This window comes from Garra rufa, chromosome 13 (genome assembly GCF_049309525.1).
Source record: "Garra rufa chromosome 13, GarRuf1.0, whole genome shotgun sequence".
Taxonomy (NCBI): Eukaryota; Metazoa; Chordata; class Actinopteri; order Cypriniformes; family Cyprinidae; genus Garra; species Garra rufa.
Window position 1 is genome coordinate 33,692,379 of NC_133373.1, and position 13,824 is coordinate 33,706,202.

The following is a 13,824-nucleotide window of genomic DNA, read 5'->3' on the forward strand; positions in this document are numbered from 1 at the left end:
TAACTTAATATTGCATTAATTTCTATAACAATTAATATAATCATTTCTTAACTCAAAATAAAAAAAATATTAATAAAGCTATCTCTGATAATCCTGGGTTATAGTCACGCAGGTTTGTTTATGCATTAAACATTAGGATGTCATTACCTCGACATATATATATATATATATATATATATATATATATATATATATATATATATATATATATATATATGTGTGTGTGTATGTATATATGTATGTATGTATATGTTATATTCAACCTAATAACTGCATTCCAGTAAAAATCCCAGCCATACAGCTTAATCAAAGCTTTAATGGCATTTCAGCATTTATCATTTAGATTCTGAATGTTAAAAGAGATCGAAATGATAGGAAAATTAACGAATATAAACGAATAATGTCCGAGGAAGATGTCCTCTCCAGGTCACCGTACAAACAGGCTACACATTTAGCTTAGAGCGATGTTTGCTGCCGCTTTAGTTCTGTGCGTTACATGACTGCCCCCTATTGATCATGTCTTTCCTATGTCAATGTATTTTCCGTGTTCCTTTGGAATACACCGGCATCACGCGAGACCACTTTACTTCCCGCGCGCATTTTAAATGGCCAGATCTGTACTTAGTACACTTTTCAGTAATGTACTAAAAGTGCTCTATTTTCGCACACTAATTTTGTACTTATTGTACTAAAAAATAGTATTAAAAGTATATGTTAAGATAAACTTAATACCATCTAAGTGTACTCAACTGTGCTATTTTGAGACACCATGAAATTGAACTAAAATGTGCTTTTAACATACTATATCTGTATTTAAAAAAATATATTTAGTTACAACTAGAAATACACTTGAACCCTACTTTTGAACATTTATAAATATATTTATGACTAATTTAAAGTATAGCAATAATATATTAAAAGAATATACAAAGTGTGAAAAAAGTGTGCTAAAATACAATTTAAGTACACTTAGTGCACTTCCCTAATGTACTTAAAGTGCTCTATTTTCGGCCACTAATTTTGTACTCTATATACTAAAAATTATTCTTAAGTATATGTTAAGATAAACTTAAGATCATCTAAGTGTACTCAACTGTGCTATTTTGAGACACCATGAAGATGAACTAAAATGTGCTTTTAACATACTATCTCAGCATTTCCAAAAAATGTATTTTGTTACCACTTCTAATAGGATTAAAACATATTTCATAAACCTTTAAATATACTAATTATACATAAAAAATAAACTTATTGATTATTTAAAATACATGAATGATATATAACAAATGTATACAAAGCGTATTTATAATGTATTGCCCAGATATTTTTATTACAAAAAAATACACTTGTTGATTATTTAAAATACATGAATAATATATAATAAATGTATACAAAGCATATTTATAATTTATTGCCCACATATGTTTAATAATAAAAAATACACTTCTTAATTATTTAAAATACATGAATAATATATGATAAATGTATACAAAGTGTATGTCACGCCCTTGGACTGTTTGTCTTGGTTTTTCCCAGTGTTTCCCCCATTGGACTGTCTGTTTGGTTTCTCCCATGCCCTTTTTTGGTCTTCCTGCTCATTAGTGTGATCCCCACCACCTGTTGTTGTAATTATCTCCCCTTTATAAGTTTGTTTGATTTCCTTGTTTCTTTGTCTGGCTACAAGCGTTACACCTATGTTCCTTCGTTGTGTGCGCGTCTTCTCCCGCCATTCCTGTCTATTGTTACTCTGCCTGAGGATTTATTGAAGACTTTTTATTGAAGACGTTATTTTTTGCTTTCCTACACGTTTCGTGACAACGTATTTATAATGTATTGCCCATACATTTTTATTCATTATAATACACTTATTAATTAATTAAAATATATCAATTATATATAATAAATTTATTCAAAGCGTAATTATAATGTCTTGCCCACATATTTTTATTAATAAAAAATACATTATAAATACGCTATGTATACATTTATTATATATTATTCATGTATTTTAAATAATCATCAAGTGTATTTTTTATTAATAAAAATATTTGGGCAATACATTATAAATACGCTTTGTATACATTTGTCATATATTATTCATGTATTTTAAATAATCATCAAGTGTATTTTTTAATAATAAAAATATTTGGGCAATACATTATAAATACGCTTTGTATACATTTGTCATATATTATTCATGTATTTTAAATAATCATCAAGTGTATTTTTTATTAATAAAAATATTTGGGCAATACATTATAAATACACTTTGTATACATTTGTCATATATTATTCATGTATTTTAAATAATCAACAAATGTATTTTTTATTAATGAATATATGTGGCCAATACATTATAAATACGCTTTGTATACATTTTTTATATATTATTCATGTATTTTAAATAATTAATAAGTGTATTTTTTATTAATAAAAAACATGTGGGCAATACATTATAAATACGCCTTGTATACATTTGTTATATATTATTATTGTATTTTAAATAATCAGTAAGTTTATTTTTTATGTATAATTAGTATATTTAAAGGTTTATGAAATATGTTTCAAATGTATTATAAGTGGTAACAAAATACATTTTTGGAAATGCTGAGATAGTATGTTAAAAGCACGTTTTAGTTCATCTTCATGGTGTCTCAAAATAGCACAGTTGAGTACACTTAGATGATCTTAAGTTTATCTTAAGGAGTACTTAAGAATAACTTTTAGTATATTAAGTACAAAATCAGTGCCCGAAAATAGAGCACTTTAAGTACATTAGGGAAGTGCACTAAGTGTACTTAAATTGTATTTTAGCACACTTTTTTCCCACTTTGTATATTCTTTTAATATATTATTGTTATACTTTAAATTAGTCATAAATATATTTATAAATGTTTAAAAGTAGGGTTCAAGTGTATTTCTAGTTGTAACTAAATATATATTTTTAAATACAGATATAGTATGTTAAAAGCACATTTTAGTTCAATTTCATGGTGTCTCAAAATAGCACAGTTGAGTACACTTAGATGGTATTAAGTTTATCTTAACATATACTTAATACTATTTTTTAGTACAATAAGTACAAAATTAGTGTGCGAAAATAGAGCACTTTTAGTACATTACTGAAAAGTGTACTAAGTATACTTAAAGTGTATTTTAGCACACTTTTTTCACATTTTGAATATTCTTTTAATATATTACTATTATACTTTAAATTAGTCTTAAATATATTTATAAATGTTTAAAAATAGGGTTCAAGTGTATTTCTAGTTTTAACTAAATATATTTTTTAAAATACAGATATAGTATGTTAAAAGCACATTTTAGTTCAATTTCAGGGTGTCTCAAAATAGCACAGTTGAGTACACTTAGATGGTATTAAGTTTATCTTAACATATACTTAATACCAGTACCGCCGCTCCCTATACGCAGAGTACGCAGTCTGCGTAGGGCACCAACTCCCAGGGGGGCCCCATCCCAGCTGCTCAAAAAAAAAAAAAAATCGTTTTTATATATTATAATAATAAATTAATATTAATAATATACATATACAAATAAACAAAAATATAAAAATATAAACTTATATTGCATTTTACGGTGAGCGCAGAGTTGGCTAGTAAGCACACGTGATGAAGCGCAGCATCTGCGCCGCGACGCGCCCTCACCTCTGTTTACGGCTGCCTATTTGGCCAAAAATGATGATAATAATTAATGAACAATATGCCTGGTCCTGGAAAGAGACATCAACAGTCCGGCGCCGAGAAACGAAAAAAAAAAAAAAAAAAAAAAAAAAGCCCAAGATTAAGCCCGTGCATCACTTTCAGGTGCGTTCATAATCCTGTGAAACTTTTTTTTTTTAATAATGTGTTTTAATGTCGGTAATAATTTCACGACTAAAGCATCTTTCTTAATATGAATACAAGCAGATCTAAGTAAAAACAGTGACTTAAAATGCATTATATTAAAACGCAGAGGCAATTATGATTATTGATTAATAATGACCATATGGTGTCATTAACAGTGTTAAAATACATAATCTAATACAAAATTAACAGTTTACATTTTGCAGTTGTTACACTTACATGATGATCAAATTCCTTGTTTAATATTGACCAAACGTTTAAAATATCCACATAATCTTTCTTATAATTTCCTCAACAAAAAAATGTGGACATCATAACCCTTGTCTGCTTTATTGTCAAAGTCTGCTTTATTGTAAATTTTGAACTTTGGAAAGCTCCAGCAGATGACAGTGTTAATTTTATTTCAGTTTATTATTGTTTATTTTATTAAGATTTCACATTTTTAAAAGTTTTATTTAAAGTGTAATTTTAGTTGTTGTTTTTCTGTAGAGATACAATTGTAATTTATAAATGATACAATTTATTTGTGTAATTACTTTTATTTGAATAAAGTTATATTTTGGCCCCTATAGTAGGTGTTTTTATATTATTTTATTTTATTTTTACTTCCGTAATATTTGGGGGAGGGGGCACAAAAGTAAAATTTTGCTTAGGGCACCCATTTGGCCAGCAGCGGCCCTGCTTAATACTATCTTTTAGTACATTAAGTACAAAATTAGTGTGCGAAAATAGAGCACTTTTAGTACATTACTGAAAAGTGTACTAAGTATACTTAAATAAAGTGCATTTTAGTGCACTTTTTTTTTACCTGCAGGGATATCAAAAAACATTTTTCTTTACAAATGCTCATTTTGTACTTCTAATTTATGGCCAGTGTTTTGTTTTGCTCTCTCCTCTGCACTTTTGTGTTTCACTTTGCGCGTGCGACAGTTAGCAGAACCTAGAGATTCTGATTTATAGTTTTAAAAACGGTTGATTTTCTTACACAAATGCATCAATTCACTTCAGAAGGCCAGAGCCATGTGGAGCACTTTTTATGATGGATGGACACACTTTATTGGACTTCAAAATCTTGACAGCCATTGACTGACGATTGTATTTGTCTGAAAGAAGAAAGTCATATACACCTAGGATAGCTTGAGGATGAATAAATCATGGGGTAATTTTCATTTTTCCTTTAGGATCTTTTAAGGACCTAATTTGTATTTTTTTCCTTTGTTTTCTGTGAGGTATTTGTTATCATAACACTGTGGTGTTTCATTCTCGAAATCCAGAGTTCCTGATGATTCAGATGCGAAGTCTGGTGTGATCCGGCAGAGACAGAACTGTCTAGAATCTCGAATAGTCGAAGGTCAGGATCTCCCAGTGCTCACGCTCGCACCCTGCAGCATCACCAAAGACGTACCAGCAGCAAACCAGGTACAAGACTCTCTGGCATAATATCAGAGCAACCATGCTTGAAGTATTAGATGATCAGCTTTGTTTTTCTATATCAGTTAATATTGGTATTGCCATTGCTAGAAGAATTAGAACTTACAAAACTTAAACCTCACACCACTTCAAGCATATCTTGCCTTAAAGCACATGCTCACCAGAGCTGGTTAGTAAGTGATTACATGTAATCTGGATTTCGTAATCAGATTTCAAAAATGAATTACTTGTAATTAGAGTAAGTTACATTTGAAAATACTAATAATCAGACTACAGTTTAATTTTTAATTGATTACATGATTATATATTATTCACACAATAGCAATAAATTATTCATCATTTATTGATTGTCTCTAATTCCTCTTTTTTATCTTCTAAATTTTCCTTTCTAAAATAGTCTATTGCTTATATATACTTAGAAAATCCAATTTTGTGGACATTCACACAGCATTTGACCAATGGATTTACAAAAATCATTTCAGGTTTAGGAAGTGTTTCAACATTGCATCAACTACTGATGAACACATTCAATGTTATTTGAATTATCACTCAGTAGGTTGTTTAACCATGTATTATTGAATATAATTGAAAGGCTTTTGTCTTTCAAACTCATTAAAATGCACACATTCTCATTATTTCTTTTTTGCAGACATTCTCAAACTTTTTGTCATCTGAACCTCTTTCACCTAATATATTTACTTTAAAAGGGTGGTCAATCAGCAATTCTGTAAAAGACAGTATCTCCCTTTGCATTGAACTTTGAGTGTTGTAACTTTGCAGATATTATTTATGCTCAAACAGCAACATTACACACTAACTAAAGTTGAAAAGTGAAATCATAATCACCCCTTAAAGTACCCCTGAGATTTTTAATGTGATAAACAAGTTAGGTCAAATGTAATCTAAAAGTAAGCAAAAAGTAGTCTGATTATTACCTAAAATGTGCAATGAATGACTACAATTTTTGTCATGCAATTTTGAATCAGTAACAGATTACGATTTGTCAGTAATCTACCCAGCTCTGCCCACATATTCTTCTGAACAGTGAGAGGATCAGAGAAGGAGCAAAGGTAGTGTGCGTTTTTACTCTCACGCCAGGAATCAGTGACATCTCACACGGCTTTGAGATGCTAGATTACATTAAATGCTGTGTAACCAGGGGCATGTTGAAAGGGCAGCTTTTACAGCAGGGTAATGGGATTTAATTCAGGTCACATTTGTGCACTGCTGTGTAATTATATTAAACAAAGAGGTGCCCTCTGGTCTCTGAGCAGCTAATCTGCCCTACTGTCACCCTTCATGCCTCCCTCACCTGCGCATGAGCCTGGAAGTAATATAACACAATTGTGCATCATTCAGAACTGAATCAATAATGGCTATTAAAGTCCATTGAATTCCTGGATTTTAATTGAGCTAGCAAACCAGTTACAGAATTGAAATTTAGATTTTTGTGGTACTATTTAGTATTACTAATACCAGCTCAAAAATTCAAATGGAACGAATTTCTAAACTAAAAATATGGTTCAGCCAAAGCCACCAACTACTAGTCATACAACCTTAAACTCCCATTCAACTCAGGAACTGTTTATTTAACTCTCTCTTTCTTGTCCTCTGTGCACTGTAAAAAAAAAAGTGGCATTTTTCAGATGTTTATTCTCTAAATTATGAAGCCCATGATGATGGTAGAGAGTAGTTTGGGTCTGGAACACCACAAAAGTGATTTCAGAGCACTTAAGTGTGTTCATAACACCACAAGAGCATGTTTCCCTGCTGCCTGCTGCGTGTGACCTTGTTAAGCGTCTGTAAGACTCACCAGATGGGAAGCGGTTCATCAGCATGGCTCACAAAAGCACATTTCCGCACTGCCCTTGTGCGTCATTCTCTCCAAATGAGACCACCTTCTCAAAGGAAAGCAAAAAGTGTCTACTTCCAACATCTCTCTCTCTCTCTCTGTTTACCATTTAAGTAGAGCTGACATATGAGAGCAGACATCTTTAAATGAACAAGTCTGTAAATGCTCTAGCTTGTTTCCTAATCTAGTTTTCTAATAAATATGGCTTGTATGCTATGAATATTGTTGACTCTGTGATGAATTGCTTATGTTCCTCTATTGTGAATCACTTTGGAAGTGCCTGCTAAATGCATAAATGTAAGTTCAAACATAATTAATAAACAACCGTGACTCAAAAACTAGAGGACCTTATTAAATACATTTCGTTTTCTATTTTAAAGGTTTAATATCACTCCAATCTATCAAATTTACTCACCCTCAGGCTATCCAAGATGTAGAGATATAGAAGTTTCTTAATCAGAGTAGATTTGGAGATACAGTTGAGGTTAAAGGTTTACATACACTTTGCAGAATCTGCAAAATGTTAATTATTTTACCAAAATAAGAGGGATCATAAAAATGCACGTTATTTTTTATTTAGTACAGACCTGAATAAGATATTTCACATAAAAGACTTTTACATATTGTCCAAATAAGACTATGCCTGCTGTTCTTCAGAAAAATCTGTCAGGTCCCACAAATTGTTAGTTTTTTCAGCATTTTTGTGTCTTTGAACCCTTTCCAACAATGACTGTATACATTTGAGATGCATCTTTTCACACTGAGGACAACTGAGGGACTCATATGCAACTATTACAGAAGGTTCAAATGCTCACTGATGCTCCAGAATTAAGAGTCGGGGGGTGAAAACTTTTGGAATTTGAATATCAGGGTGAATTTAACTTATTTTGTCTTCTGGGAAACATGTAAGTCTCCTCTGTAGCTTCTGAAAGGCAGTACTTTAAAAAAAAAAAAAGATATTTAAGCAAATTAAGAAAAATGTAAACATCTTCATTCTGTTCAAAAGTTTAGACCCCCAGCTCTTAATGCATCGTTTTTCCTCTTGGAGCATCAGTGAACGTTTGAACCTTCTGTAATAGTTGCATATGAGTCGCTCAGTTGTCCTCAGTGTGAAAAGATGCATCTCAAATTTATACAGTCATTGTTGGAAAGGGTTCAAAGACACAAAAATGCTAAAAAATCACACAATTTGTGGGACCTGAAGGATTTTTCGGAAGAACAGCAGGCAGTTTAACTGTTCAGGACAAACAAGGGACTCATGAACAACTATCATTAAAAAAAAACAACAACAACGCTGTGGATCATTCAGGTAACAACACAGTATTAAGAATCAAGCATATGTAAACTTTTGAACAGTGCCAACTATTATTTTCTCTTGTGGACTATAAGTAAACATTTTTTATGTGAAAATATCTTATACAGGTCAGTACTAAATAAAGAAATAACATGCATTTTGTATGATCCCTCTTATTTTGGTAAAATAATGCAAGGTGTATGAAAACTTTTGACCTTATCTGTATTTACCATTACATCACTTGCTCACCAGTGGATCCAGTGAATGGGTGCCGTCAGAATGAGAGTCCAAACAGCTGATAAAAACATCACAAAAATCCACAAGTAATCCACATGACTTAAGTCCATCAATTAACATCTTAATAAAGCTGCATGTTTGTCTACTTTTCTACATCTTGGATTGCCTGAGAGTAAGCTCATTTTCATTTTTGGGTTAACCATTCCTTTAAAACATCTGTAAGATCTTTGTATTTAAAGAAAAGACATGCATCCTGTTGAAATCTGTATAATTCTTTGAAAAAGAAATTGCTTTTGCTTTTTCATTTCATTATAAATTTTTTTCCCACCCAGGAGTGGATCTACACCCATGGACAGCAAATCCGCCAGCAGCAGCACTGTCTGTCCGTTTCCACTACTTTCCCTGCCTCCCAGATCCTGCTCGTGCCGTGCAACATCAGTGACGGCAAGCAGGTACCTCCACTGCAGTCATTCCCGACGAAAACGCAGGAGACATCCGTGACAGACCATAAATCAGGCCGCACTTAGAAAGCTCCTGGAGGAACCCACTGACATCAGCTCTATGAGTATCAGTCCCAGCGTTAGACAGCCCCTCAGGAGAGGCTTTTCTCTCAGGCCGATGTCAGCGTTTCCACACGTCACATTTGTCACGTCAGCGTCAGGGATGTGCGGCATACTGTAGCATCAGAAAACATCCGCTTTGTTTGTTGTGCAGGGAGGCGTACATATAAGTAGATGCATGTGCTATACATTATATGAAAGTTACTTTACGCTGTGAACTTACACATGTGTTCATGTCCCATGTTACTGCAGCGTTGGCAGAAATCTGGCACTCATCTAGAGCACCTGGCGTCTCGTTTCTGCGTGGACAGCGAGATGGCTCTGGACGGCATCGAGAGCAGTAAAATGCTGGTGATCAGCCCATGCGAGCTGTCAGCGCACACTCAGAGATGGGAGATGCCTTTCTCGTGATCCTTCCTCCTTGGCCTCTCCTCACCTTTCAGAGCTCAGCTGGAGTCAAAGATGGATAGAGAGGCAGAGAGAGTGAGTGTGTACCTCCAGGAGGGGCTACATCTGTGTCCTGCTGTTCTGCTATGTCCACTCCCTTTGTCTCTTCGGCACACCCCAGGTATGCTGGGATTGCAGGACGTTCTGACTCAATGACATGACCTCATTACTGCTGCTATATTAATGCTACATTCTGCATTTGGGTTTGTTTGATAAAACACAAGTGCTGTCAAGTGCTAAAGGATAGCTCTTAAGCAAAACAAATTCTAGTGAGCTTTAGAGATAATCATGCAAATACTTAAAGGTGAAGTGTGTAATTTTCTAATGGTAATATTTTTTCCTATCCTAGTTTAATATGCAGAGTCAAATATAAGCTGCTCGTTGGCTGATTCCCCTAAAGACACTGCGACAATCAAAACATTGCTCTGTTTGTTTGAGCATGTTGTTCTCAACCAGGGCTGCATTTACAAAAAGCATCGTAAACTGTAGAAATCTGTGGCACCAATGATCTATTAAGAATTAAGATATTTTTAATGAAATCTGAGAGCTTTCTGGCCCTGCATAGACAGCAACGCAACTGACACGTTCAAGGCCCAGAAAGTTAGTAAGGACATCATTAAAACATAATTTTATGAAGCTACGAGAATACTTTTTGTGTGCAAAAAACAAACAAAAATAATGACTTCTTCTAAGATAAATCTGTTTTTATTCCTCTCAGCGCATCTGCTTCCAGAAACGAAAAGTAGCCGAGATGAACTTGATGAATGTTCACGTTTGTTTACGGAGGTGGGCATGTCCACGTGTCTGTGAAAAAAATTGTGTAGATTAGTGTACAATGTTTTATTCATTTGCCATATTTAATATTGGGGCATCCAAGTTATTTGACATATTTAAACATTTTTTATAAAAGTAACACAATAGTTACTTTCCCTGGTAATTAGTTACTTTTATAATGGTGTAACTCAGTTACTATTTGTGAGAAGTAACTAGTAACTTTTTTAATGTAAGGTGCCTAACACGCCTGGCTCTTACTACTGGGCCTTGAATGTGGTAGTTGCATTGCTGTCTATGCAGGGTCAAAAAGCTCTCGATTTCATCAAAAATATCTGAATTTATGCTCTAAAGATGAAAGAAGGCCTTATGAGGAGAATTAGGGAACAACATTATAATTAATGACAGAATTATCTTTTTTGTGTGAACTATTGCTTTAATGCTTCTGGGAAATGCAGCCTAGCCTGACATTAAAATAGTTTAAAAATATTTATTGTTATTAGTTTACTTTCATATTTAGATTTAGCCGCAAATGACCACTTTCACCAATAATTGCTGTAATTTATGTCAAAGGAATGAACTTTTAAAAGTATGTTTAAGTATATACTTCTAACAGAAAGTGTTAATTGTTACATTTTGACTTTTTACGCAATTCAATTATTAGTTACTTACTTCTGAGCTCTGTCTTTGAGCTGCAACTTTTTCTGTTATCGGGTTGGCTGAGAGTCCTCCTCTTCCAAAATGTCAATGCTGAGCTTGGCTTGGTTTTTTTTCTTATTTTCCAAGTGTTTTTTTTTTTTTTTTTTTTTTGCTGTGTTTGTCCTTCTGACAGTATTGCAGTGTAGACAGCTTCATTGATTATAATGGGGGTGGCCTAGTTTTGTAGCTTTGCGTCATGCCACCCGCTTGCAGTGTAGACACTTTCTTGCACACAATCGGCAAGCCTTGACTGCATTATGGGGGGGGAGGGGTAATTAAAATGTAGCTCAGGTATTATGGTAAATTATACAAGTAAATAATATCACATAATTTAAGCTATTACGCCCAAAAGTTGTAACATGCATTATTCCTAACTGTTTTTTTTTGTACAAATAGTCTTACATTGGAAAAAAAATACATTCATAAATGATTTATAAAATGTAGATGATATGAAACAATAGGTCTAACAGGCAGAAAATATAGTTTTTAAAATACATGTAAACTTCTTATTCTAACATAAAAAGGTCTATGAAGTTGTATTTTGGGCCATTATGCTTTGGCACTGTCAAATGAACTAAAACCAAAAATACAATATGGCTTAATCTTTTCATTAAGTCTGTTTTTTCTGTGTGTTTCAAAGCAAAGCATGAACTTTGTTTAGGTGTTCAGCTTGTGATCTGGTGTTTTCCACACCTCAGAACAGCTCAGTTCACAATGAATGAAGTGAACTCGTTTATTGCATGTGCTGTGAGTTTAGTATTCATTTGGGAACGCAACGGCCACCAGTTATGCTTTATTTTTGTGGCAGATGATAACAGAATTTCACTAGATTTGTAGTGAGAGGCATTTTTTATAAGCCTGTTTTTTCTAAGGCTGGAGTTTTCCATCAAAATAAAATCTCTACTGTCCTTTCCGTCAAAATAAAAGCTTAAAAGTGCAGTACGAATTGCTGACAGCTAGCAGTTTAAATGGGTAGCATTACTGCAGACCAAATTCAAAATATCTCAAAAGTGTTTTGTAATTTCCTTTATGTAGTGTAAAGCAAAAATAATATACAGTGTACCTATGAAATATTCATTTTAACTTATTTTACAGTGCAATTGTTTTACAGTATGTGACCCTGGACCACAAAACCAGTCTTAAGTAGCATGGGTAGATTTGGAGCAATAGCCAAAAATGCATTGTATGGGTCAAAATTATCGATTTTTCTTTTATGCCAAAAATCATTAGGATATTAAGTAAAGATCATGTTCCATTAGGATATATGTGACCCTAGACCACAAAACCAGTCTTAAGTCGCTGGGGTATATTTGTAGCAATAGCCAAAAATACATAGTATGGGTCAAAATGATAGATTTTTCTTTTATGCCAAAAATCATTAGGAAATTAAGTAAAGATCATGTTCCATGAAGATTTTTTGTAAAATTCCTACTGTAAATATATCAAAATGTAATTTTTGATTAGTAATATGCATTGTTAAGAACGTCATTTGGACAACTTTAAAAGCGATTTCTTTCAATATTTTGATTTTTTTTTGCACCCTCAGATTACAGATTTTCAAATAGTTGTATTTCAGCTAAATATTGTCATATCCCAACAAACCATGCATCAGTGAAAAGTTTATTTATTCAGCATTCAGGTGATTTATAAATCTCAATTTATAAAAAAAATGACCCTTCTGACTGGTTTTGTTATTATTATTAATAATACATTCTAATTTGTTTGGCTTCCTAAAACACCATTGTGAATGTTATTTAGACTGAGACAGTATACCGCAAATAAAAAGAGGGTTGAGTCCTTTTAAAAGTCAGGTACAAGTCTATTCAAGAATTTTTTCTGACTTAAGTTTTCTTAGTTAAGAACGTAGGTTGAAGCTCTTCATTTTAAACTCTCAAAATGCATTAGAATAATTTAACTTTAAAATCTACAAAATTTTCCTTTTTTCCATGTCGTCATTTGTCCTTTTTTTGTAAATATCGCAATAATATCGTATTGTGGACTTCATATTGTGATATTATCACATTGTGAGATTTTGATATACATTAAAAAGTATAATAAATTAAAATGTAATCAGACCGTATTTTTTACATTTTAGACATACCCTCTATCTTATATTTCAAAAATCAATAGGCCTCATATTAAAGTTTGACATATTTGCATAATATTGTCTCACCAACTCAGTCTGCCTGTATGTGCATTGACTGATTTTGTCTTCTGTCTTCCTCTCTAGGTTCCCCAGAGTGTCAATCATACTGATGCTCTCCAGAACAGAGTTTGGCAGCTGGACGCACACAAACTTGCGGGACACACACTGAGTGTGACACACACTCACACTGGAGAACAGCGCACAACCTTTTTATTTGTTTCGCTTGAATTTGCCCCAATATGAAGCACTTGTGAGATACATCTGCTAGCACATCAACATACAATAAATACCCTATTTTTTCTTAACAACCTGCTGCTTGCGTTTATTCCTCGTCATCTGGTTGTATAAGTAAGCAGTGATAAAAAGTATATTTAAGGTAGTTTACACGATCATCAAAAGTAGATGAATCCCAAACGAATTGCACAAGCAAGCCTGCTTTACGTCAACTCAGCCTCATTAGTCCATAATATAATGGCAGAGCCGCTGCATGCAATTGCAGAGAGCAAACTTCTGTTCTGCAAGCG

The 13,824-nt window shown here is 33.0% G+C and overlaps 1 protein-coding gene across 2 annotated transcripts in view; it reads left to right on the forward strand.

The window, feature by feature from the left end:
* Positions 1 to 13,608, forward strand: part of galnt14 (UDP-N-acetyl-alpha-D-galactosamine:polypeptide N-acetylgalactosaminyltransferase 14 (GalNAc-T14)) — a 68,525-nt gene extending 54,917 nt beyond the window's left edge. The window contains exons 13-16 of one of the 2 annotated variants that reach the window (XM_073816553.1): positions 5,138 to 5,282; positions 9,010 to 9,129; positions 9,490 to 9,805; positions 13,385 to 13,608. In XM_073816553.1, the coding sequence (XP_073672654.1) occupies positions 5,138 to 5,282; positions 9,010 to 9,129; positions 9,490 to 9,648 (424 nt within the window). In that variant the 3' untranslated portion in view covers positions 9,649 to 9,805; positions 13,385 to 13,608. The remainder of the gene's footprint in view (positions 1 to 5,137; positions 5,283 to 9,009; positions 9,130 to 9,489; positions 9,806 to 13,384) is intronic. The other variant, XM_073816554.1, reaches the window with a different exon arrangement.
* The last annotated feature ends 216 nt before the right edge of the window (positions 13,609 to 13,824 follow it).